This window comes from Drosophila serrata, unplaced genomic scaffold, assembly GCF_035046125.1.
Source record: "Drosophila serrata isolate PLE 108 unplaced genomic scaffold, ASM3504612v1 contig_320, whole genome shotgun sequence".
NCBI classification, from domain to species: domain Eukaryota; kingdom Metazoa; phylum Arthropoda; class Insecta; order Diptera; family Drosophilidae; genus Drosophila; species Drosophila serrata.
Window position 1 is genome coordinate 323,043 of NW_028257218.1, and position 27,962 is coordinate 351,004.

A 27,962-nucleotide genomic window follows, 5' to 3' on the forward strand; every position below is an offset into this window, starting at 1 on the left:
ACACGGCAATGAAATATAAGTGAAAAGTCAAGGAAAAAAGTTGTAAAAGAGGAGAGACACTATACAATTTATTCTCCTCCCAAGCTTATACATTTTTAACTTAAATTATAGCTTTCAATTTATTTGGAATTTATATTTCTTATGCTCCTGCTTCTGGGCCTTTTGTTTTTCGAGTGTGAAGCTCGGCTTAGGGGGACAGTATAAGTGCGCATACAAAACCAAATTATTGTCATTCGACAGTACAGTTCGGGGGATTCATTCAGCCTGCTGAGAAAGGACAAACAAACTTGTGTTGAGAAATGCGGCACCCAAGGGGATCAATGGCGTTAAATAACTTGAAAATTGAGTCCCGTCTCGTCCCATCCCGTACCGAGAATAATGGCAAGTGAAAATATTTGGACAGGACCGGAGAACCGGCCGATTAGTTTTGCGACGGGCCACAAGGAGGACATCAATTATAATCCAAATGAGCCGCACACACACACATTGAAATTGCCCGGGTCCCGAGTAATCCGCCTTGGCAATAAAATGAAACGAACTTCCGCCCGCTGGAGGAGGTCCTTGGCTCTCTGGCTTAGCTCTTCAATCGCTTAATCGTTTCGTTATTTATACATCTAATTTGATCTGTAATCGATGGCGCCCCGCCCACAACTGCGAAAGGGAGTGTTCCGTGCCCCAGACACAGTGTACTACTCCCATATATATATACACCATATATCCAATGTCCTTGATGCTCCCTTCTCGGCATTCAGTCCGATATACATGACACTTGTAAGCGAGCGTTTTGTAATCGAATCCTTGTTAGGCCCAGTATCAATATGTCGACGCAAAGCCTGCTACATAAAATGACAAAAATTATTGAACAGCGATTACAAATGCCACAACAATTGTGGGGGCTTACTCTCTGGCAACATGGATTTAATTGTTTGGCAATTTTGGGTTTATTGTTTGCTGTATTTTTTCAATTTATTGACATTTGAACAGAGAGTCACAGAGGGGGGAAAATGAAGAAGGAGGAGGCCATTGAAAGATAGTCCTGCTATGGAAACTGATATATTTAATTCATGTACATTTTTAATATACATAATGTGAAAATTTACATAATGTGAAAATTTAGAATAATTTAGTTATGTTTTTTAGGAATAATTAACCATTACAAGGTTATAAAAGTCATGTACTTAATACCAACAAGATCTTAAAGAGAATTTATTCTTTCAATATTGAACAGATCGATTAAAGAAACACTCCTAGTTTATGCACACATAATTTTTACCACCCAGTGTCAGTTGATTTCAGCCGCCTGTCCTTGCTCCAGTTACGCACTAATCAAATCCTGGCATACGGATGTGGCCATCATTAGAAGCCGCATAAACCGAACCGCAGCTCATAGCCCAAGGATCAGAAGGGGGGTATTTGGAGGGGGTGTCTGTGTGTGCCTCTATTCCGGCCTGAAACGCATAATTCAATAATAATACCACATCAGAGAGACGCTGGGTGGGTGCTAAATGAAGTTGCCAGTTGAAAGCTGAAATCCCAAATCCAAGGACACCCACTGATGCCGGCGAATTCCCAGAGCATTTTCCCCTTTTTCCCGATTTTCCACAGCCCAGCACGCATTTAGCACAACTTCATTTATCTTTTGCATTTTCCTTTAGCATTTAATTAAAAAGACAAGTTCCATTGTCGGCGGTGGCGGCAGTCAGCCTGCCTTTTATCCTCGCCTGCTCCAGACATCCTGTTGGCTGCTAATGTGTGTGTTCCAGTCTATTCGCACATATAAATATATATGTAATACACTGGGAGGAAAGATATTTAGTTAGACTTTCACATTACTACTTAGAAATATGTTTAACTTCAGAAAGTGTAAAGTATTTACTGATAAATATTGTGCTTAGATAGGATATAAAAGGTAAATTTTAAATGTATTATTTTTTCACTGTGCATATATGGCATCCTTTGTGGCAAAACAACACATCTACAAGGACATATTTGCGGTTTCTGCGCCAACATTGTCGCCCCCCCTTGCGACTGTCACTGTCACATATGCTCGCCCCACCCTTGTGTGTGTCCTGTTGTCTGCCATGTGTCTCCCTCATCTCTGCCCTCCATTCTCTGCTAAACCACCATCTCTTATCTCGGGGACTTCCGCCCACTCACCTGCCCATTAAAAGCATAATCATGTAGCCGTGATAAATGCCTAAATGCCGGGCCACAGCTAGTAGCTGCCGCCGATCAATTAAAGCTGCTGAAAACCCAGCAGAGAACAGAAAAATGTGGTTAGCTCTGGAGACACTGAAACTCTTACACAGTAAGAAGGGATATATAAATATATTGAATATAAAATAAAATTGTGCTACATAATCTTTATTCTATTCTTTATTCAGAAATAGTTAACTTAAAATATTAAAACATTAAACTACGTAAAGCAATAAGTAATATACGTTTAAGATCTTTGATATAATTGAGTTTACTTTCGAATTCGACACTTTTTTAAAAGGAATGTTAGTAGTGGAAAAGTAATTTTAAAACTGCAAATCTTTTGTTAAATAAATCCATCTTTAAGTACTAAACCAGGTCGCAAGTAACAACTTTTCTGGTATGGGAATATTGAGATAAAAAAATAATAATGTAAGCCCCTCTGCTCACAAAAAAAGGAACAAAAGAGCGCAAAAAGACATGTGCCTATGTAAAATTCATAATGCGATGTTGATGGGATGAAATAAAAAACAGCAATTAAAGCACTCACCCACACTGGCAGAAAAAACGAGGAACCCGGCGGGAGGTATTGAAGTGCTCTCGAAGCACACTCGCACCACACAGGACCACAAAAGGCAAAAGCTTATTAACATTTCCACAAATCTGCGTCTGCGTGAGTGTGAGAGTGCGAAATTAAATGACAACATATTTGACACTGATTCTTGTCACATGACAGTGTGCAGCGTGTCATGAAAATTTATCAGCGGGCCTAAATGCCCACGATTCCCGTCCTCGCTCCCTGCTCCCAGCTTTTCTTGCGCATTTCCCTTGGCAGCTGCTGCCACAGCCCCTGGCAATTCGCGCATGTAATTTTTTCGTAAGAGGAACGAAAAAACAGAGAAAGTTCACTTCACTTCATTTCAATAAAATTACAGCGAGTGTCGCTTTTCTTTTTGGCTTTTCCTCTCCCACCCCCACAAAGTTTCCCCGATTTTCCACCGTATGTGTATCTGTCACCTGGCAAATGCTGAAAAATTGTCTTACATACATTTGCTGCGGCTTTGGGATTACGGGGTGGATTCTTTTATCATTTTGCGGCATGTCTTTAATTATAATTCTAATTCTCAGGGAATTCACTTTCAACTTGGTTTAATTATTGCCTGAATTACATTAGCATGTATTAGTTGCAGGGAATTCCTTGCAAGGCCAGAAATCAATTTGAAAATGAATATCTTTGGAATTTAATAGGCAGCTTAAAATGAATCGAATTTGCTGTCATATTAAATTTAATTTCAGGTAACAAAGTAGCTGACTAAATACATAAATGCTCATATTCAGATGTGTATACTGTGCGGTTAAATAATCGTTACATTGTACGACTAGAACTAAGGTCTTTGCATAGTCCTTGCACTGAGAATAATGCCTATACAGACAATAAAAGTCATATATTGTATATTTAATTATAAGCATATATGTTAGAAAAGATTTAGAAACTTTGCTTGGTAAATTAATGATTATTTTACTTTAATTACAACTTTACAATAATTTAAATACATTTCCCAGTGCAAAGACCGATCCCTGTAAAATTTGGGTATAATAACGAGTGTGTGTGCGGAAAGACGACACCTTAAAACATTTTCGTGTGATTTTGAAAAGATGTCAACAGAATTTATGCAAATGATATGTTAACGCTACTTATATGGAAATTAGTATAAGGAGTCAGAATGCGCCAAAGGCAGCCTTAAAAGTCAGAGCTGGGAAATGCCGGCGACGAAGGCGGTGCCAAAGACGACAACTGCGGGGGGAAATTGCGGAGGGAAAGCGGGCGGAAAAGTGTCGAGTGGAGCAAGGAGCCTGACATGGCGGCGAAGTCAGGCAACACTTTTTGCACTTTTAGTCGAAAGTTTTGATTTCGTGTTACATGTGTCAGAATTTTAATGATGCTGATAAAAGTTGCCCCCCAGAACCCACGCACTCCCAAAATGGCTTATTATGTGCCTTAGTGTGTGTGCAAGTGGGTGCCCAAGATGCTTCGTGTGTGCCAAGTCTGCTCCAAGGTGTTGTTATCCTTTGAGCATCTCCTGCCTGGTCCTATGCCGGGGTGAACTATTTAATTATAAGCCCACTAAGCCGAAACTAAAATCGTAAGCTCCTTTGAGTTTCGGGCCTAAAGAGAATCCAATTTGAGGAAACGGAGCCCGGGTTGGCTAACACTTTTCCCCCCGCCCCCCCGCCAAGTAATCCCATTTTCCACCAGCCAGATAAGGCAATAAGCATAACGAGAGTTTCTTGGGCTTTGTTCCTGTTTTGTTCTCGGGCTTTGCATGCAAATCGCCAACTTCATGACCCAAATAAAACGCCAAATTTTAGAGTGAATAAACAAGGAATAATGATCAGGATAATTACACTCAGGCCAGGACGATTTCCAAAAACAGTAAAGAGCCATAATTTAGCATTTAATTTCAGCGTGCCAGAAGCGTGCACTATTCACGTCTTTCAATTCAATGCACAGGAAGAAAAAATTAAAGTTACAGAAGATTCTGAATCATAATTAGTTAAGAAAATTATCAAAATTTAATATAAGTAATATTTACACCGCTTTTACTTGAGTGTGGTGACTGAAACAAGGATACTCCAAAGGACTTTTTTAGCTGGTGGCGACCGTCAGCAGCTCAAACACTCGCCAAAGGGCCAACTGAACAAAGCCACTTGAGGTGCGCTCGAGCACTTTAACGGCTTCATGTCAACACACACCTGCCCTCAGCCACATACCACCAACGCAGGTGGGCCATTGGAGCTGTGTGTGTGTGTGTGTGGGGTGGGTGGGTGCGTTTAGGGCTGTTTTAACACCTTGCGACGCGGGCAGGTGAAGAGGGGAATGGAAATGGAAACGGGCCGCCGCTTAGCGTTGCTGTTTAAAATGTTAATGAGCTTTTGGGTGGCTCAGGTGGATTGGGGTGGCTTGGGGCGGCTCAGGCGGTTGGATGGCAAGTGGAGGAGGTGGCATGGCGGCCTTCCCTCTTTCGGCCGGATGTGGTGCCGGCAGCTTCCGGTTAGCTGAGTCTTAAGCGCCCGCTACGTGAGTGGTGTGCAAATAGTTTCAATTGCGGCTTCTGCACCGTTTGTTTTATTTATTTTTATTAAAACATAAAGAGCTCGACGCTAAAGAATGACATTGACTCTGCCCACCTGGCGTTAAATTGCTTGGCAGGCGGCATTCATTAAAAACAAGATGTTTGGGCAAACAAAGAGACCCCCAAAGACACCTCACTTGCATTTTTGTTGTTGTTTTGTATCATCTGTAATTCTCTCACTAACTGAGACAATGGCAATGGCAGTGACAATGGCCAAGAACATGGAATAAAACACAATAGACAAAAGCCACTGCTCAATAGTCGAAAAAGTTGAAGGGAATTCGCGATAAGAACACAACTCTGCCGGTGGAGAAATTTGCAACAAACTGTGGAAAATTCAGGGAAAACTAATGAGAGCGACAAGTGAAAGACAATGGCGGCGAACAAAGGCGTCGTAAGTTCTTAAAGCCTTAAAGAGTACTTACTCGGATCACGCATACGCCCCGTGCACCCGACTACTCGAAGCTCGCTAGCAACATAAATAAATTTCAATGCTTCGCAAATGATAATAAATGTAAAATAAACGCAAAATTCTACGAGCAGTAGCTGTGCCACTACCACTGCCATCGTGCAGCATACCGAAATTAAGAACAAAGTTTTGCACAAGAAGTCAAAACAATAACAAGGACAAACATTTTGTGTGCCCTGGCCAAGCGAGGGAAGCTATAATAGATTTGGTAGCTTAGAATGTGTAAATAATAATAGAATCTATTTAGAACTTATTTTATTTAATGCATTAATAGCTCTCGTTTGCTCTAAAACTACAACTATAAATATTGATCCAGAGAACTTCTCAAGTCAAATATGGACGAGAAATTGAAAATTGCTTTAATTTAAGAATACCCTAACTTATATTTAACCAGTGACCATCAAATAGACACAGACACGGTCATTCTAATTCTGGAAAACAACTAAAACATTGAGCCAAGCCAAGTCAAACAATCGAGTGGAGAATTGGAAATAAATGGAAGAGAATGCCGTGTCGAACGAAAACTTTTCGAATCAACCCACTTGAAGGAGCTGGGGCTTCGCTTTGTGCTTTTTGCACATGATTTTTACCATTGCCAGTTGTGATAATGTTTATTTTATCGGCCACGACACATTCTGCTGCACTTTTGGCAGCACTTAGCACAGAGACCAGACCGGGGTCAGAACAACAGAGAATGAAGAGCAGTTTTTCGTGCAGTTTGTCCATTAAAAGTTAATATCACTTTGCGAAAGTCCCCATTCCCAGTCCCCCCTGGCCATCTTCGAGCTGAACTTTAACTGGAACGGAGGCCGAGAATGCAACTGTGACTTTCAGTTTCAGTTTTAGGTTCGCTGTCTCGGTTTGCTTTGGGTTCGAGTTCGAGTTTTGGGTCCGCAACTTTCTGCCAGCGACAATCAACGATTTTCATAGTCAGTTGCACATGTAAAGCCAACAGACACTTGCCGAGGCCCATTCTGCTTGCTCATTTATCGTCGAGTACAGTGTGCATCCGCTAATACTCACTCCGCAGCTTGGGGACATCCATTTACCATTTACGACCATAGACGGTGACATTTATAGCGTTATTCCAGCAACGCCTTATAATTCTCATAATCTTAATGCCTTGGCCAAAAAGTATGGTACAGCAAAAAAAAATGAGTCATACCTTTCTAAGAAAATGTATATTTAACAAAGGTAAATGCGTAAGACAACCAACTTAATTTATGTTTAATTTGTTGTAAGTCAAAATATTTCATTAATTGCTCCTTGAGGCTCTTTTTTCTCAGTGTCCTTCTTGGCTAGCAGCATCTGCCGCTGTCCAGTGAAAGGAAGCCGCCTGAATGTGAAGCTCACCGTTCGCCAAGTGAATGATGATAAAGCGCTTAATGCCTTTATTGCGAACGATTGTGCCGAAGGAAATCCGTTATAATCCACAGCAAGTGACAGTAAACGAGTTGGCCGAAAGCGGAGAAGCTCAGGAGCAGGAGGGTCAATTGCCGAATGGGAAACTATCTCGTTGTCTTAAGCTCCAGAAGGTCCCTCAAAAGCCTAGGACACAACAGACAACTGCCTTGAAATCAGCCTCTGTTTCCAATTTAGAGGGGTTTTTCTTCATACTTTGTTTCAACATTTTAACATTTAATTAACGAATACACACTCACACTTTAAACTGCTTTAAGACGAAATCTTGTCTCCGGTTATTTGTATGTCGCTTTAGGGCACGTTTCTCCATTTGGCTTAACACGTTTTAGCCACAGTCATCCGGCCCACTAGGCTATTTCCCCATAACCCAGATGCCAGGTCCTTTTTCGACAGGTCTATGACATTATTAGTTCACGCATAATGACAAAAATGGGTCGGCACGTAATGCGTGTACTTTGCTTATTTTGCCTTTGCTGCAAGGATTTTTATGCCCCTCGGTCATAAAACGGGTGCCGAACTCAAAGGAAATCGCAGACAGACAACGTCCTTGTTTCAGGACACTGTTAGCATTTCCTTTTGAGTTGACAAAGCAAACCGAAATGTTCAGTTTTCTTTTCAACTGACTTAAAGTAGGCTTGATTACTTAAATTTTTAAATTAAAATTTTTTTTTTAAGGTTTTGTTTAGACAGAGATTTTCTAATGGTTTCTTAGTAATTATAAATGTTTATGATCTAAGTAGATGGTTCCTTTTATTCATTTGCAGATATTCAGTTTACCAACTTGCTGTTCTATGTATTAAGGACTCTTGTATTCTTCTTATTATTCTTTAATATATATATATAACTCCCTTTAAAAAGTAAACCCTTTCCTGGACAAAGTTCATTCCCCCTGACTCTGTATATGGACTGTCTATAGCCCTGCGATTGGCACTCCCTTCGCCAGTTGAAATGCACTGCCTGGGGTTCAGGTCCTGTCACTCTGCGGAACGGTTCCATTTTTTATGCTTTATAATGTGATATCATGATTTATTGCACATTAAAGTTGCAGCCACTCCCACAGAGTGCTTTCCCACTGTCCTGGCCCACCGTTCCATTCTCATTTTCCCATTTTCCTGCATGCTCCCCCTCTCCACCCCATTTCGATGAACACGGACAATGCAATGGATATGATATTGCCATTGCCATCGTCCTTTTGTTGGAATCAATGTGATGCGTTGCGTGGCATACATCAAAGTACTGGGAATGGCAGGGGAGAGGCAGGGAAATGGGGTAAAAAGGGAAAATGGGGAGATCCTCCGGCTTACCCACTGAGATGTTGTTTACGTATGCGTGACGCATCATGCGGCCGCTAAGCTGCAAATCTCTTTAAGATGATACTTTGCAACATTTACAAATGTTTTACTGCCCCCCAATGTGCGTGTGTGTGTGTCCGTATCCGTGTGACGTGTCCTGTCTGCGCCACTCTGTGTGTGTGTGCCTGCGTAGCTGCGTCTGTGATTAGCATTCCAGGCATATCTTACATTTATGTTGGATGTTTCCGTTGCAGCAGATATGTATGTACATACGCACGGCAGTATGCGGGAGCTTACGGGAAGGGGCACCAAAGGGGATGCCGTACAGGGAGTCGTGTAATGTTACGGTTACGGCTCGTTATGCCCTTTTGCCAACATTAAGCTGTTACTGCTCCTGGTGTCGGATTCACTGCAAGAAAATAACATTAATATAGGACATTCTATAAGCTTGATTTTTGTATCCTTTCACTAGAAGTGCTTGTGATTCAATGATATAGGTAAATACATAGCTTCAGCTTAAACAGGATACTAAGTAATGTTCGATTTCTGCCAATTTAATAAGTATCTCAAAGTAGTTCAGCGTGGCTGACCTTTAGCTCTTTGATTTTATTTCTACTACTTTCGAAGAAACTTCTTTCTCTCAGTGCTCTTTGGGAGCTGGAAGTCTGTTGCTTTTGTAGCTGATATATTCCTCAGACACAGATACATATGAATACATGTAGCCTCGCCAGTGTCAGTCCATTTATATTTGATTTTGATGTTTATGCTGGCTGATGGCTCACTGCAGTCACTCCAACTCCAACTCCAACTCCATCTCCTACTCCGTCTTCAACTTCATCCCCATCCACAGATATTTTCCCTCTCCAGCTATCCTTCTCCAAGTCATGTAAATAATTTCAAAATGTTTGCACTCCTTGTGTGGCTAACCCATTATGTGCGGTCGAATCCTGATTTGCAGTCACTCCTCGGCTGCCGAGGGGAGGCGTGGGATTGGAGGACGGGGGGCTGATGCTCGTCACTTCAGTGAATCAAATTTAGTGCAGCAGGATTCACAAAGGATAACTGTCTTAGACAGAACCGGCACATCCTTGGGGCTTCTGACAATCATTTGTTGGTATCTCGTTTCTTGGCCCGTGCCTCGTATATTTCTGGCTGCCTCCTGCTCCCCGCCGGAGTAGTCTCTGCCTTGATATATGGCCCCGGCCACGCCCCACTCTGCACACTTTTTCGCACGCCCCTGCCGCCTGCGGCTTTTAACTTTTGCGCTTTCTTGTTGCGTCCAAGAGCTGTGAAAATGAGATAATGTGTATGTGTGTCACATTTTTCGCCAAAGCCCCCGCCGCTCCTTCCTTGCTATTGTTTTTTGCCAGAGACTTGAAATATGTTACCTTCACGTTGAGCTCATAAACTAACACCCACACCTTGACACGTGCACTTTTTGTAGCCAAACAACACACGCACACACACACAACACACACTGGCGCGTGGCACACACATATACACACACACACTCACACCGATACATATAGGTGTCATTAAAATTGCAGTAAGAGGATGGCTCGACTTGGCTTTAGCTTTTGGCTTCGGCTTTAGCCAGAACTTGGCAAGGACGAATCTCTTCCTGCTGGATATTCTCCGTTCTGGCACAAGGTGCGACTTGGTCCTGTGGTATCTGTTGGCTATTCCCTAACCGAGGGATCAACGGTGTTGTACGGAAAGGCTTGTAAATAAAATATTTAATTGGAAGCGTAGTTTGAGTTGAAAAAACGATTTCATCTCTGCACTAAATAGTTGAGCATTTAAAAAGTAAATATTTTTAATGTATACTATCTTAAATGGTGCTATTTAAAAAATTGTAAAGTCGATAAGCTGAGGATAGTATGTTATAAAAAATATATAATTTAAAGGAACACAACTTGCGACAGTTTTCTTAAACCTTAAATTATTTTTGTATGAACAGTTCAAAAGGAATTTTTTGGGGTCTAAATGAGTAAATATATAATAATATATAACCAATATTAAGGAATCTAAATATTAACATTTACATTGTTTGAAAATAAACTAAAAGCGCCGGAACACCCATTTTCCATGTTAGCTATTTAAAGAAAAGACACCTCAAATGCTTTAGAAACAGGAGATCATATCCATATAGATTTTTCATACTGTAAATACAAAATAGAATATTATTAATAATATCAATAACTTGCTATCATTTATTATTTACTTTAAATATCATTGGCTTCTAAGGGCAATGTGACTTCGTCGCATATCAAATACCTTTGTTTTTCTTTTCCAGCTGGCTTTGCAGACTCACTTTTTTACTTTTCGCACTTGCACTCGCAGCCAAATAGACGTTTATTTCGCAGAGGATGCCGGTGGGTGGGATATATGTATAGTGCTACATAAGGACAAACACACACATATATGAGTATGTACATCCTTATATTTGTGCCGGCGACTTTGCTTTTGTTTGCTCGGATTGCCTGGCAGGATGGCAGTTGGTTTCATAAACGCGCTTCCCGCTCGCCACTTGATTTATTTGTCAGCTAAAAACGTGCTTAATCATATTAGAGTGCATTTGTGAGATTAAGTGTGAAGCCCCGGCAAACGGGAGCGAGGACTTTCGAAATGGCAAGCATTTATATGGTGTGCATGCCGAGGAGCGGCTTAAACCGTTTTTGATCTCATAATGTGCCCGGAATGTTTGCGCTCCTCATTATCATTATCACCATCGTAGGAATATAAATAGGTGGAGTCGTTTGAGTCTCCGCAGCCATTTGCAACCAATAATTGAGCAACATCCGAAACACTGAGACCACTTAATCTCTGATGAAGTCTGAGAAACAAAACTAATTATGCCTAATATGTCATAAATGGCTGATGAACATTTGCTCATTAACCCGGTCCCAGGACGAGTCCTTTCAGGAGCTAGAGTTCGGTACTCAAGTGTGCACTGCCCCAGATCGGAACTGACCAGGACTGGCCACTGGCAACTGGAGTTCCGTGAGAAATCCGGCTCCTGTCGCCGCTGTGTCTGCGCTTGTCGGTCATCAGCGTCATGGTCTATGACTGGTTGCCACCGCCTCAGTTTTGTGGGTTAATCCACTGGGAAAAATTAAAGCTAATAAGATAGAATTTAAAGGTTTTCGATAAGGACTTCATTGCGGAGTCAAACCTTTAGCATTATCTTATTTGGGTTTTGATTACGTATACCTTAAACTATAATCTAATTGCATATGTTTTCAAGTTTAACATAATTATATTGAGGCAACATTATATCTTATTTCTACCAGTGCACAGGATGCGTGGTGTGAAGTAAGGAAGGTGGGGCGCAGCGTGAATGGTTCCGCCGAGACTAAGCCTGTCAACGTCCAGAACAGAACCCAGCTTGACCACACCACCCCAGATCACATCCACGCCCACCGATGTGACAGGAACGTAATGCACAAAGTGGCAGTAGCCAGGAGGAGCAGGAGGAGGACCTGGTGGTGTGGGTGGTAATGGGTAACAGGAGGTGATTGGGGGGCTTGTGGGGGCTACGGCAACTCCTTTCGTCTCGTGTTCTTCTTGTACGCTTGTGGCATGTGTGAATTTTTCATTAAAATTCAAGTGACATCAAAAGGGTTGACTCACTACAGACACACACACACACACCTGCAGACTCGCACACACCCCGAATCGTTAGTGTGTGGGTGTCGATAGTGACAACTGTGACGACATACTTGTCGCTTGTTCCCTGTCAACCACACTCCGCTCAGACCCAGATAAAGTCCCATTCCAGTATAATTTTTCAATCTCAGAGTATTAAGAGATTGGAGTGGAATGGAATAAATAATTGTATCCAAGAAGAATAATTATAAGTTGAATTAAATTACAAGTTTAAATTTAAGAGCATTTTCAGAGAAACGTTTAATGGAGAGAAATCGCAAGCGAGAACTGGCTTCCGTCACTCAGCCGGCTGTCAACTTTGTCACTAAGCCCGCTTGATAGCCAATAATTGCCAGGCCCTTTAAAATTGAAATTAATGCTGGAAAGCGACAGGGGATTCGAATGAGGGGATGACATATAGCCTTCGGCCTGAGGCCCATTAAGCACGGAGATCCTGGTTCCCGGATCCCAGATCCCGGATGCCGCTCGGCGCTCATCTATTAATAAGCGTAATTTATGGCCGGCCATTTATAAGACACAAATGGAGCGCGGGCAGGCGAAAATAATTAAATTTAAATATTAAACAGCTCACGCGTATTTGTCAAAAAATACTCGGGAAATCCGCACGCACGAGAAGCCATAATTCACCTAAGAACCGCTCACCGCAAAACTGCGAGAAAGTGCGAGAAAAGTGGCAAAGGGATGGAGTCAAGGGGCTCCCATATCCTCGATTCTCCTAACCCGAACCCAAACCCCAAACCCAAACGATAGATAGGGCTGGTTGCTTTGTCATGTTTTTGTTTTGCCACTCGGTGGAGAGATGTGCTCACCGACATATTTAGCATTCAAGTTTTTGATGAAGTGTCGGCGGAACAAAAACAGAACTCCCCCAAGGAAACTAAAATGTGAATAAATGTGTGCTGCCTGCGAAGGTCGACATCGAAGAGTGTTCTTCTTTGTGAGTGTTTGGATGAAGTTATATTTTAAGGCAAGAAATTCCTGCACTGAACGAAATTCCAAAGCTATAATGTAGAGAAATTAATTCAAAAGATCTAGGAAAACTCCGTAAATGCCTACACACATTTATTTATATTCTTATTGAGTTTCGAACCTTTCTCTCTGCTTTTAGCAGTGTGTTTATTCTGAGAACTACCATTTCCCAGTGACTTATGAATATGCAGGGCAAAGGTCAGGGGGTGTTCGGTGTTTTCCCTTCGGCCTTCGTTCCTTATCAACTGGTGAAAACAAAAAACGCGGCATCTCTATAGACACAAAATCCAAGCAGACACTCAAGGCCAAATGGCAGATGGCGGGGGAAATTAAGGGAGAAGGATTTGGAGGGGGAAATAGCGGGCAGAAAATAGACTTTTGGTTTTTCGTCTTTGTGCCAAATTGTTTATGCAAATTTTGAATAAATAAACAAGATTGTTAATTTAGTTAAATATTTCATTTTTGTGCCGTTTTCATCAGCACGTTCGCAGGACCTTCCTGTCGGAGAGACCGGAGAGAGCTGCTCCATCATCTGGATCTGAATCTGTATCTGTATATCTGCATCTGTATTTGTATCTGTATCTGCATTTGTATCTGTAGCTGTAGCCGCTCCTGCCACCGTGTACGTGTGTAGGTGCTGCCATGAATTTTGATGTCGACTCTCATTAGGCGACGAGGATGTTTTCGGGACACGAGTGCAAAGGATTGCCAGGATCTGGCTGCGATGTCGATGCCTGCTCACTTTTTTGGCCTCAATGTTTTTGTTTCTCGGCCGCCCGTCGCCACCCTCTGTTGTCCTTAGGCCAGGAGGAGCAATAAAATATTGTTGTATTTGCTGTTTGCATATATAGCAAGGCCCTTCTGTATCCTGTTGTGCTGTATTGTGTTGCTTTGTGTTTGTGTTTCTGCACTTGTACAAACACATGTTAATTGGCCGTAATTGTAAGTTTTGCCAACGCAACAACAGAAATGCACAATGTAAGCAAGTTTTTAAAGTAGAAACAACAAGATGGGCCGGCCAGAAATTATCATAAAACTTTTGCCAAATGTTTGCCGTAGTAATAAAAATTTAAATATACCCTGGACCAGGGGTTTCTCTCAGTCCTTTAGCAGACTCCTGCCTCCACTCCTGTCCAGGCTGAGGGTCACAATATTTATGGCGACGCGCGCCACATGACGTTGAACTATGCGTATGACTAACCGACACAGAGAGAAAGAGAGTCCTGGCCGGAGGGTCCTGAGGCTGAGGCTGAAGCCCCTAGCCCATCCATATCCACCTCCTTCAGCCGTCATTTTAATAAACTTCATATGTCGCATGTCGCCATTTTTTCTCCTTTTTTTTCCACGTTGCTCACTTGGTGGTTCGCACTTCCTTTTGCGGCTACCAGAAAAGGGTATTAGGAATTTATGATACGTCTCGTAACCTCTGGAAATTGATTTCAATGTTTTAATATAATATGAATATTTAAATTTTGGTTTAACATGGATAATTGTTGTGGGATATATATAAGATAATGAATATGATCCAGGAATCTCCAGGAAAGTTCAAGTGTTATGTTGTTTTTGAAAAGAGTGTGCAATCTTCAGCTGGATAAAAACAAACATTCCTTTATGTTCTTTTTTTTTGCTCCTGCTACATTCAGTCTTGCGGCTTTATTAGTCCGTGATTTATGTAGTCAAAGATAGCAGAGAGCCGGTCCAGAATCCTGGTCCTGCTGCCGCTCCTGCTCTTGCTGCTGCTCTTGCTCCTGCTCTTGCGACTGATTCTGCTCTGGCTCCTTGGACTCCATGTGGAGGTCGTGGCTGGGAAATTTATATATGCGCCGCAAGAAGTCGGGCGTGGACAAATGAATGACATGGCACCGCTTGGCTGCTGGCTCGATGCCGCTTTTTAGGCAGTTAAACTCGAACTAATCGCCGCGCCGGCATCTTGCCGTTGGCCAATCTGCTATGCAGCTTTATGGCTGCCAGGGCCATTCCATTTGCGGGGTGGCCGAATTATGAACTCGCCCGACTCGATATTGACTGCACAGACTATAGTCCTGCCCGTTGTCCTGATACCCTGTCCCTATGCCCACAGATTGGCATTGGAGTCACGTATTTGACGCAACGTTTGCGCCTTTAATTCGTTGCGCTAACTCGCGGAACGGACACGTCCATGTAATTATTTACGGGTAGCGCCGAAATGTGTATAAAATATTGTATAATAACACATCACTGGCAATGCATATGTGTTATTTATGGCCATTACGATGGCAACATATTTATTTATATTTTTTTACATGCACATCTTTATGGCCTGTTAGGGCAGATGTATGAATATGTTATTAGCTGGGGAGTTGCGGCATGGAAATCCAAGGGGAGTGCGAAGGCTTGGCTTGTTTTTACAAAATATTATATGAATTTAAGGGAAATTTCCCCAAATTTATTGAAATGTTAGTTGTAGTCTTCTAAGATCTTATATCCTTATTTATTGAGGCTCCTCTCTTATGTGCAGATTTTAGCTTATTTTAAACGATTGTAATTAAATTTTCCAAACGTTTTGCTTTACTGATTGCCAAGGCTTTTCCCCATAATCAAACTGCCAGACAAACGGCTTGCCGAGTTGTTGAACATTTTTGGCATTTCATTGAAATTGAAATGCTGGGAATGCTATGACTCGTCGGCGGTTAACCAATATTTATACTCAATTAATAGACTCGGCCGCAAAACTCATATATGCGGCACTGCGGTCGGTTGGCAGCTACCGATCAAAATAATGCCTATGGAAATGCATACAAATGCCCCTCGTTGCCACATTGAAAATCATCGCAGATTGCAGTCTGTAGAAAGCCCTCACCCAGAGTCGGGAAAATAGAGGAGGAGTTGGGAAAAGCGGATGCGGTAGCTGTGTAAGCACGGCAAGCCGAGGGAAAATATTTTCAATTTCCATTACAAGAGTATGAGCCGAGGGGGTGGCTGGCTGCTGATGCCACGGGACTACAGTGTTCTCCGTCAGTATTATGAAAATTAAATTTTTCATTTCAGTGCATCGGCAGTCGGCTGCCAATGAATGAGTCTGAAAAGATTTTCAGCCCAGAGGGAAGAGTTGAATGGGTTACACTGGCCTAACCGCATTCATGCCACTTGATTTCCTGTTTTGTTCAGATACATATAAACGTAATGCAGTGTTTTTTAATTAAGAAAGATAAAATGGTTAAAATGTGTTTGAAAAGACAATCTGTTTTATCGGCGCAAGTAATTTCTCATAATGAGAAATAATAACAGACTACTTATTGAATTCAAATTGTGGTGCAAAGTACAAGCAAAAGCTGACTTTCACTCTTTTGAAACAATGTTCCAGTATAATATATTTTACTAAGTTACACTTAAAACCCATATTTATAGAGATAATTTAGAACTATAGTTGGTGAGTTATTAGTTGATTATACATTTAAATTATCATTTTATTTATAAAGTTTGTTAACTAGTGTTTTCGATCTGATTGCTTAGTTCGGAGTCAGATGCTTAAATTGATGAATGTATTCAATAGCCCCATCGATGGTCTGGTTTTGAATGGGATGGATCGTCAAGAAGATTATGGTATCTGGTAATGGAAATTTAATTTATCATGCGAACAAGTTTCACAAGAAGTTGGTTTACCCAAATGCTGATATATGTTCTGTAAAAATCCCCTTGAAATCAATTCAAGAACTAAACGATACAGCAATGCCACAGATATTTTGTTAAATTTTTAATAACGAGTACATACGATAAATATATGATAAATGTGTAAATACGCGGAAAAATATAATATATGCTATAAGTTAAAGATGGTTAAGTCCTATTCTTGAACCACTGACTACATCTTGACTTTGGTTTTGAGTTATCTCCTGAATCGAATTATTTCACTAAAGAGGCGCTCTCCGGACTGCGGACTCCGAATTAACCGCTCGGGATCGCTAATTGCTCGAAGGCGTTCCATATGCTACATGAAATTTGAAGAAAATTTTTCAAATTAAGGGGTTCGGTAATTCCCCTCAGTATTATCAGAGTGGACAATGCCATAATGAGATAGTAACTAAATAACTATTCGTATTGTGCATTTCCCATTCCATTATTGTTTCAATTTCCCGCTCTATTTGTGCTACAAATCCACGCATTATAGATTGCATTGCGTTCATCTAGAGTTGATTGAGATATCTCCTGAATCGAATTATTTCACTAATGAGGCGCCCTCCAAGCACTGTACTCGACTCTCTGTACTCTGATCTGCGGACTTCGGAGTAACCGCTCAGCCTCACTAATTGCTCGAAGGCTTTCCATATCCGATTTACGCATACAAATGGCTGCGTCGGCGGCAATTTAAGGAATTGGATTTTCATTCCGCAAACGGAATGGAAACAGCGTGTAGTGGCGAACGCGCCCCCTGACCTCCTGGGGAACTTTTACGGTCCACCATAAGCTGCGCACTTCATCCGCTCGCAATGTTTATTAATGAAACTGTTTGTGATTTGCATTTTAATTTATGCAAAAATACAGAAATATACTTAATATGTGCAGGAGCAGGGATCCCAATTGAAATTCAAAGGCAGCCAGCAATTTTTAATGTTCGCCGCTCTGGTATTTTACGACTCTGACGATGGCGGCGATGTCTGCTAAACTGAATTGATAATTAACAAGGCAAATGCGCGTGTAATTAGCATTCAGTGGAGCAGTGTCCTACAAGGACATTCACCAAGGAGAACAACAAAGTCGGAGTTGAAGCCAAGCCAAGGGAGGGCAGAGCAGAGCAAAGTGCCTTCAACTCGGGCTAACGCACTTTTACAGATAGAACCAAAAATTAGCCAATTATTTTGTATTTTAACACTTTGATTAACATAACGTTACAGTGAAGTGGCTTTTCGCAGCTCTAAATGGATGGTTCCTTGATAAAAAAGGTGATTGGCTTAGCCCTTGACCTTTCCTTTCCTGGAGCGTTTTTCCTTTCCGAGTCGCGGGCAACAGCGAACCTGTTTCTCTCAGGTGCCTTTAGGGCGGCTTGCGTGTTCATGTGCAGAGTTATCCTGGCGTGACCTTTGCCATTGTACCTGTCCTCTATGGGAATGTTGCGGGCCCAGACCTTAAAGTCAAGTTCAACGTCCACGTTAGCCGGCATGTTGTTCAACTGCACAGCGACCACGCGCTCTACGCCCGACATCCTGGTGGTATCGAAGAAAGGACCCGGATAGTAAAGGATCGTGGGAGATGGCTTACTGTTCGCCTTGTAGCTGAGCCAGATTCTGGGACTGCCACCGTGCTTGCGTATGATATCAACGAGCTCGGATGGCGCGTCCTTGGGCAGTTCTTCGGGGGTATCGTAGGTGTCCGGCTTAAAACCGATCACCTTGTTTAACCGGACAAAGATGCACGGCTTTCCCGTCTTGTAGCCCCATAGCTCGTCCTCATTGAAGTCGCTGAAGAAATCCATGGCGTTGTCCTTCAGACTAAGAAGGAATTCCTCGATCGTATCCGCAATTGGATAGATTGTCGCAGGCTCATGGGGAATGAAGGATATGGTGGTCGAGTTATGTGGCACCAGCGACACGCCCGGCGTTTTCTTGGCGGACATCGGGTGGTCTTTAGATATGAGCACGTACTTAAAAAGAAGGATCCAGAAACCCGCAATGATAGAGATGATGATGTAGAGGGTCAAGTAGAACAGCGTGATCCGTAGCCAGGCCCAAGCGGTGCGTCCGAACAGTTTTTTCTCGTCCATGTCGAACACACGCTTAGACCAGGGCAAGTCCTTCTTCTGACGTCGCATTTGTTCTCGGCGGAACTGCTTCGGCAGCTTATAAGGCCCCGCGGGGACCATCATATCCTCGGGCATCCTTGCACTTGCCTTGTTTTACAAAATATATGCAATGAACTATATACTATGAAATTTGTGGAAAACAAGTCTCTTTCAGATAACAGAGACCAAGACCTATGAACATTACCTTGAAATTAAAATCGAATGTACTCTGTTTTGAAACGAGAAGCTTAAAGTCATACGGATAGAATCTACCAATCATTATTGATGGAGGAAATCATTTATTTACAATTTACTGAAATTTTTCTTGCCACAGATGTCAGCTTGTCAATTGATATTTCTTATACACATGCTTTGCTGAAAATGCTAAGTCCTTCGAATTCCCTGGCCCCCAGCACATGCAGCGACTGCTAACAATGCTATGTATTTATTTGCCTTTATGCCCCTGGAGCGGACTGGGGGCCCTTTGTCTAATCCGGCGGAGTCCGCCATCCCCGATCCCTGATCCACCATGTCCCCTTCCCGATCCCCAATGAATCGGGATGTCAGTCGGCTGCAAAGTCACTCACAGGATGCGTCTGAGCGTGAACTCTTTGCGCTCGAATGCATCGCCTGGTTTGAAATGAAGTTGCAGCGACCCTCCACCGGCGCAGCTGCATTTCTATTGTTATTGTTAATAATTTGCCGCCTTTGTTTGCGGAAATTACAATTTTGTCAAGCCGGGGGAAGGAAGGTTTTCTTTGGATTTTGCCTATTTTCAATTTGCCGGTGACTTTCTGGAAGTTAATTAGGTTTCCGACCGTTTTTGTTCTCTCCGAGTATCCATTGCACGCCGCACAACCTCACTTCAATTGACAGGACTTTAATAATGAAGTTCGTGTGTCCAGTTAACACCTGTCTGTCATATACGAGTATAACCAACCTAAAGTCATCTCACGCAGAATATCCTTTGCTTTTCGGTCTGTGCAAATTCGATTCACACCTTAGGTCCACAGAGTCACTGTGTTTGCATTAATTAAGCTTTATTTAAATAAGAGATGGCAGTGATATTGAATGATTTGGCATTTAATTGTAATACCGGATTAATTGGCTCAAGTTTGCCAGCTATTTAATTGGTGCAGCAGGCGCTTTCTTCAGCCAAGCTTTGGTCTTTCTACATCTGTACAATAACCTGCTATGTATTTACTGACACTCGAAAAAATATTGTACGAAAGTTAATATATTTATTGAAAAAAAAAGGAAAATAATTATAAATAATTCTAATAATTATAGGGTTCGCTTTAAATTTTAAAATTGTTTTATAAAACTATTTGTGCACTAAACTATAGTTGCAGATGCAACAAATTTTAATGGGCTTTATTTGCATTTCAATATCAAGATCTACTTGAAGTATTTTGTGTTTTAATAGGTACAATTTAATGTTTTGTATTATTATCTAATTTGTTTATTTTTTACTTATATATATTTTTTAGTCTTAAGTTACAAGTATAAAGTTCTAATTACTTTGTATTGTAACCTGTATTGCTTTTATTGTAAACACATTATTTGTTTGCAAAAAATATGTAAAATGTTAATAAAAGCATAGAAAAATCCTATTTTATCATTAATCGAATCTATGCCAAATATCTATTAAATGCCTCGATTTTTAATGCAGCCTTATCCTAAAAGGTCTATTTTTGCTTTTCAATCCATTTAGTAGAATTTAATTGTGGGTTTTCCCGAATTCTAGTTAAAGTCCTTTTTTGAGTGTGCCCAAAATGCCACAGAAACATTTTTGCAGTTCGCCCGGCTGCAGCTGCATTTTCCAACTTTCTGACCAACCAACTAATTGTCAAGTGGAGAGTCGATGCCGCCGGCCTGCCACATAAGTCACCATCCGGCCCACCGAGGAAAGCGAAGGACCCGCCACCCCGCCGCCCCCAAATTCCTCTCAGGAGGTGAAATGCAGTTGGATGCCGTGTGGTTGCATTTGTTGACTGATTTCCAAAATGCCGTGCAACGCACAAGAGTGCGCCAGATGGAGAACATGGGGCAGCGTAGGACTGGGCTGCTTTCGCCCAGTTTCGGATAGTTTTCGGTTGCTGGAACAACCAAGTGGGTGGTGGTCTGGTGGCACGCAGCTGACAATAGGAATTGGCCAGGGACATTGACTGACGGAGCGAGCGAGGCATTTGGCAATAGCAATACCAGTTGGCCAAAGTGCCCGACTTCGTGTCCCATATATATAACACGCAGAGAAATTCGAACAGCGAATTAAGTGAGCTTTAAAAATTAACAAATCTTATTCAAGATGGTTAGATTTTTATGATTTTCTGATCTTCTTAAATACAATTACTGATCGATTTCTACTCTTCAGTGTAAAAGAAACTTCCCTTACGTTTTTTTTCTCACAGTGCACCTAACAAATACCGTATCCTATATCCTGTCTCCTGAGCCTGCTGCACTGCGTTTTCCCTTTGACAATATGCTCAACATGATGCTCCAAAAACTGTGAACTATGCGCCGCATACACACACATACTCGCACACACTCTCCCAGGCACGTGGGAATTGTTGTTAAGTAGCGTGTGCGAGTGTGCGAGCGAGTTGCAAAAATAACGTTGACAACTTTTATGTGGCGCTAGGGATGGAGGGACAGTCCGGTGGTTGGGTGGTTCAGTGGCGCTGCGGGGGCGATGAATGCGGCTGTGGTTATTTATGGCAATTAAAGGACTAATGATGTCCCAGCGCAGCTAGCCGGTACATGATGTTGCCAAAGCTGTTCCAGTTCCTCTCCACCCCTCCTGACGTATCACCATCCGAGGTCCTGAAAACGGCCGAAAAAGTTTTTTGTTGCCAACAGAAAGCAACTATAAGTATACCCTTCCGGAGAATTTTTTTTACAAATATAATAATTAGTATAAGTTACATCAATAAGTAACTAATACTTTAAAAAATCCTAAAATACTGGAAAGCAAAATCAATTATTTTTATATTGTAAAGAGTTAATAAAATCTGTCATTCTCTTTTATAATTAAACTTTACAAGTAAGTGCATTCATACCACAAAATTTGGAAATTCCAGTTAAACATAGTGCCTTTTTATGTATTTAAGTGCCAGAGTATTCCATTATATAAATTTTATTTTACAAAATTTACATTTTAAAATTTATTTTGGCGAACTCTTCTCGGTTTTTTGGGTTTGTCTACATTTTTATTTCAGCCATTTTTACTTTACTTTTATTTCACTTTTCGCCGGTTTTACTAGATAAATTTGACAACAATTTGCGTGGCCAAAGAGAAAGTTGCTTAAAATTCAATTAATTTGTGTGTGTTGTGCAATGAAAAATGTGGCGAGCAGCAACTTTCTGTGCGTGCCAGACGCGACGTCATCCTACGGACGCTTCAAAAGTTGCCTCTTGGTCCCTGTCACATCGGCCAAGGATAATGAAGGATAGGAAGCCGTCAGGCTGAGCTGGGGACTCTTACTGTTTTTGGGCTAATTTGGCTTGGCTTCTGCCGCTGCATTTGCAGATAACCAAGGCGACCGAAGGAAAGTTTTGCCAACCGATGAATGAGTGCCGAGAACCCAGAACCCAAAATGGAGAGTCCACAGTCACAGTTGGGGACAAGAGAAATTCCATTTGTGTGGCCAGTAATTAGATTCCAATTTCGGCTGGTCAAGAGACGAACATTCACTAATTACGGCTGCAGTTTCTTAAGGATAATGGGACTGACGACTTATGTTGCAAAGACAAATATAATAGAAATGACAACTATCTGTTTATGTATCATATTCATTTTCTATATAATTCTTTCTACAGATATTCATTTACAAAGATTTTATTAGAAACTGGGAAAGTACCCAAGGTCACTATTTATCAATTCTTTTCTAGTCTGCAAAATACAATGTTATTCCCTCCAGTACAAAGAGGTCGCTATAGATGCTCTTGTCTGCCGCAGATCAATTAAATAAATAGAACTCGCTTTGGGCTTGGAGACCAAAATACTTGGTTGTAAGTTATGGCCTGAGCTGATTAAATTATCAATCCGCTCGGGGTTGGCCAAGTGGCAAATCATCTGCCCAGTCAACGCAATAATAACAATAACTCTGCCATGTTCCGATGGGCAACACTGGGAAATAAAAAGCAATAAAAAAACTTAAAGAAAGTATGAAAATCAGCATGAATTTATCGCTTATAAAATAACGTTCAAGTATTCTTATATAATATCAAACTTATTGAGTGAAAAAGCTAAATTTTAAAATATTTAAAAAAGAACACTTTTAAGATTTTCTCGCATATTTTCCCCCAGTGAAGGATTGAAAGGGATTGTAGGTATATGTATGTATGTATTGCTGGGTGCATCTCATGACTGCACGCCCGAATGCTCATTTTAAATTGACTTCAAACGCTGCTGCGTGACGAGCTGCATGGACACGGAGCCCGCAAAATCCCCGGCAGGATGCAGGAAGCTGGGTGCCAGGCCACCAGGACACCAGGCCACCTCGACCCCGGACCAACGACTGCAGGCACGCACGCATTCTGATGCCATGACGAACGTGGCGAACGTGGCCCCAAACCTGGCCAAGAGAGTTGGCCAGCAATATGGTTAACGACGGACGCGATGCCCGGGCCTTTAATTGTGCCACATCATTTATGGGCATGGGGCCAGACACAGAGAAGTGGATTTGGATGAAGTTCAATGAATGGACTCCATCCAGAACGATTTGTTGTGATTATGGGATGTGGTGCACTTGTGGAAAAGGTCTTAAATGTCCCAAGTTAATACAAAAGTAAGAAGAATAAGATTTTGCATAAAATTTATTAGATCCTTTAGCGGTTGATACCTATGGAAATACTATTTTTATTTCAATCATTTTTAATGAAAGAATAATGCTATAAATGTGAAATATTGCTCCAACTTAAGTAACTCTTCTTTCAGTGCTTTAGTTTGGCTTTTATATGTACAAGTTAATTGAATTCAATAAAATATGGGAAATTAAATGAGAAATTACAGGATCTTCAGGCACTCCGAAAAAAACGAAAAGGAACTGAAAAAAATAAATAAATGGAGGCAACAGCCTTTCGCGAAGCAAGCAACGAAACACCAAGACGAAGTGAAAGGTTAAAGGATGCGGCAGGATGTGGATAAAGGGGTTGCGGGAACGAATGAAAAAAATGCACAGGATGAGGGAAAGGTGACGGGTACTTTGTGAAAGTGTGCAAGAAATGGCAAACTTTTTGATGCTTCAAAAAACTCATTAAAAAGGATTTGACACGTGAAGTGCGAAAAACTTTCTATTTTTATATTATTTCCCTTTTACATTTTTATGGCAACGTGTGAAGAATTCGCTATCCCTCTCAGCCTCCTCTTCCGCTTCCTCTCTCTCTCTCTCTCTCAGTCTGCAGTGGCGTGTGTGTGCGTTTGATGTGTGTTGATTGCCAGTGCCCATCAAACTGTGAGTGTGTGAGTGTCGTCGTCGCTCGTTAGAATTTGCGGATTGAATTTCAATGGCGATTGATGACGCTAAATGTGTGTGTATGTGTGATATAAGTATGTGTACACTTCGAAAAAAAAAAAACAAAAATATTTATTTCCACGCTTGGAACATATTATTTTTATATATATATAAACATATGAAAATGAAAACCAAACTATCTAAAGCCTTTAATTATAAAGCATTAAATATTGGTCAATACATTTCTTAGGGTATGCACACTAATATAATATGTATATCCTACATTATTACATATACTATATGCATATGTGCATTTATTCTGTCAGTGTATTTGGTTATGTGGTTGTTTTCTCTGCAGGTATTAGCCGGCACAGCTTGTTGGGGGGCCAAAAACAACTTTGGCAGGAACTCAGACACCGAAAACGCGACTCCGATCCGAGTTCCTGGCTCATTTTATGATAATGTTCAAACCTGGCGTTAATGAGCTCTTAAGCTTAAATAAGAAACGTGATTTAGTTACTAAGTAAACTAGGAAATACCGCCAGCAGAGAGACAGAGAGCGAGCGTAACGGAGCGTGTGCGAGAGAAAATCTTGGCTTAATTTGAAAAGTTTGACATTGCAGCCACACACACACACCCAACACACACCCCATCACACCTCACCTAATAAAAAAGAAGCACATAAGAATACATACACCTACCTGTAAAGCTTACCAGGTGTAATAAGCACACAACTATCAAATCGTGGGCTGCTCCTGGCATTCACATCGGAACTTTTTGCATACTATATCCGAGGTTCCCCAATTAATTGGCGGCCGAGAAAATGAAAAAAGTTTCCCCGAATCGTGTGAATCGAATGTCCATAATCGGATCTGATCGGTCAACGCAGTTCTCATAATTTTCCAGCCCCAATTCAAACTAATCAAAACTCAGACGGAACCAGAAGCAGACTTGGGTCCAGACGACTTGACAGTTCGGCAGGACAAAGTTCAAATTGACAAAAATGTGAAAGATTCATCGACTAGTTAGTACACTTAAATATTTATTTATAATTTACTATGAAGGCTAAAACCGATTTAAAGGAAGTTTAATAGGAATCACATAATTAATATTGTGTTCCCATTTAATTGCACGTAAGACAATTTTTCTGTCTAATACCATCTTAAAAGCATAAACATATACTTACACTACTTATAGTGTTTTAAGCTGTTTAAATTATACTCTTTATACTTAAAGAAATATATGACATTATAAGAAAAGAATAAAATATCAATAACTAAATAATTTTAAAGACTTTTTAGCAAACAAAAATTAAATTTTCCTTATATACCTTAATACTTCCCGTTGAACTTTTCCTTACAAACCTATTGTGTGATCAGTAACATCCGTTCCAGCAAAGAGTAGAGCAACCCTTTTCATGAATAACTCAATTCAACTGACTTTGGCTTATGAAATTTATGTAAATCTGCTGGAAATTGAAATATGCAGATGCTCATTTCGAAAATTAGGACAAAGCCAACGACGTTTGGGCAACAAAAATGTATTAAAATGTATTTCGCATTTTATTAAATTTGCCAACATGATAAATTCTTTGGTGTCTCGGTTCTGTCAAGTTCGGTTCAAGGCGCACACAACTTAAATTAAGTAATAAGTTTTATGCGCCTTGACCTCAAGGGTTCACACCACACCACACGGACACCGGCACAGATACCACACACACACACACACACACACACACACATAGGAGGACACAAGGATACAAAAAGGAATTTGTATTGACACACTCCTGGCAGACTTTTGCCTTTTGTGGTCTAAAGGTCGAGAGCGTGTGAAAAGCACCCGAGCAGATTTTCTTATTAAAATTATACAGATCTTTGGGTTAGCGGCAGGTTGCGGGACATTTAGGGTTAATTTCGGCACCAGTCCCAGACCAACACCAGGCACAAAAGTTAATGTGATTAATGTTTACTTAATGAAATGAAGTTATCAAGTTGATTTTATCAATTTACACACAGGCTTCGCCGCAGACAAAGACCCCCAAATTCTCGAGGGCCTGTCAAAACTGGCGCCGGTGTGATGAAGGTGCTCTTTGGGATTAGGTGAGACTCGAATTCGCCACTGATGGAAAAGTCAAGAGGAAGTAAGATAGAATTATATGATGCACTGGACAAAAGGGGCATCTGGATTTTCACTAATTAAATAAAATATAAAATGACAAGTGCTTAGTGCTCAGAAATATTGCATTTTAATAAATAAACATAAATGTTATGTAAATGAGAGTAAATCTAGAAGATCCCAGATTTCTCAAAGTGCACCTTGGGGCTGAGTTCAGTCAGAGGTTTGACTGGCTGGAAGGCATATTAGTTAAATGTGGTTGACAAGCCCGACAAATATTTGCGACAGTCTAGGAGAGATTCCGGGCCTTCGGTTGGAGGAATGTCGGAAATGTTGCAATCAGTGGACGTGGCAAAGGGAATTTCGTGGAAACAAGTTCAATTAAATCGCAGTTGCTTGCTCTGGCGTCTTGCGTTAATCAATGCGTTTAACGTTTTCAATCAAGCAGTTGGCAAAAGGGCAAATTCAGTCGAATGATTGAGGCGGCAGGGAGACACGGATGGGGGGCGGTGAATAAAGCCAGTCAGTCAGTCAGAGAGACAGCTCAAATTCAGTTAAGCATTTCACTTATTTGCATATAAATTGATTAAAAAGAAAATACACGCCAGGCACTCGCACACAGTCGCCGAGTTTTGAGTGTGTCAACATGATGGCGAAATGGCAGAAAGTACGAAAGGACGAAAGGGTCCTGCTTCCCTCGTCTGTCCATCTCGCTCTGTCTGCCTCCGTCCCGGTCTCGCCCTCATCCTCAGCTTTTCCTCTTTGGCAATTTCTGACACTTCAAATGCGTATGATTGTTTTCCTTTTGATCAGCGAATTGTGAAGTGATTCACTGATTGAGTTCAGACTGAGTTGATGCGTTGACAACATCACTGCACACACACACACACACACACCCACACGTGCACATACATACACTCGGACGGGCAGTCAGTCAACTGGGGAAAAGTGCGGAAAGGTGGAAAACCTTCAGGTCACTTCCTCTGGTCACTTGCGAAAAGTCCAAAGTTGAGGAAATCAAGGCTGAGGAAAGCGAACAATTGGTTCCAGGAATTGCTATTTTCCATAAATAATTTTAGTATTGGTTGGAGTTAAGCACTTAAGAACTTACAGGAAATATTAAAATCCAAGAAAATATAAATGTATTTGAAGTAGTACTATTCCCTTTTCTAGCATTTTCTGGCACTCTTATTAATAAATCGCTAAGATTCCGTTGATTTGATGTGACTCACCCTGACCCAATTGTATGCAAACCCCATCGTCCTGTGTGTGTGTTGTGGTTCAAACCGAGCTGTTGCCTAGTTCCATTTAAGGCTATGCGAGGCTTATACTATTTCGGTGGTGGCTACATGGGACATGGTCGGCTGAAGTTAGTTGGGTTTCCATTCGGTAAGCGGCATGTTCTTAAAGGCCAATCGCACGAAGGGCTGGAGCCTCAAGGTTAATATAAATTAATCAATTATCAAACAATAACAGTGACTTAAA

At 41.3% G+C, this 27,962-nt stretch overlaps 1 protein-coding gene and 1 long non-coding RNA gene across 2 annotated transcripts; both read right to left on the reverse strand.

Moving 5' to 3' along the window:
- Positions 1-36: 36 nt before the first annotated feature.
- LOC147642958 (uncharacterized) lies at positions 37-27,962 on the reverse strand. The gene is made up of 2 exons (XR_015272736.1): positions 27,710-27,962; positions 37-1,796 (listed from the first exon to the last, which is right to left on the reverse strand). It is a non-coding gene; the product is annotated as an uncharacterized LOC147642958 (long non-coding RNA).
- Positions 17,974-19,154, reverse strand: LOC110187892 (sodium/potassium-transporting ATPase subunit beta-1). The gene has a single exon (XM_020957379.2). The coding sequence runs from the start codon at positions 19,000-19,002 to the stop codon at positions 18,043-18,045; it is 960 nt and encodes a 319-aa protein (XP_020813038.1). The 5' UTR covers positions 19,003-19,154; the 3' UTR covers positions 17,974-18,042.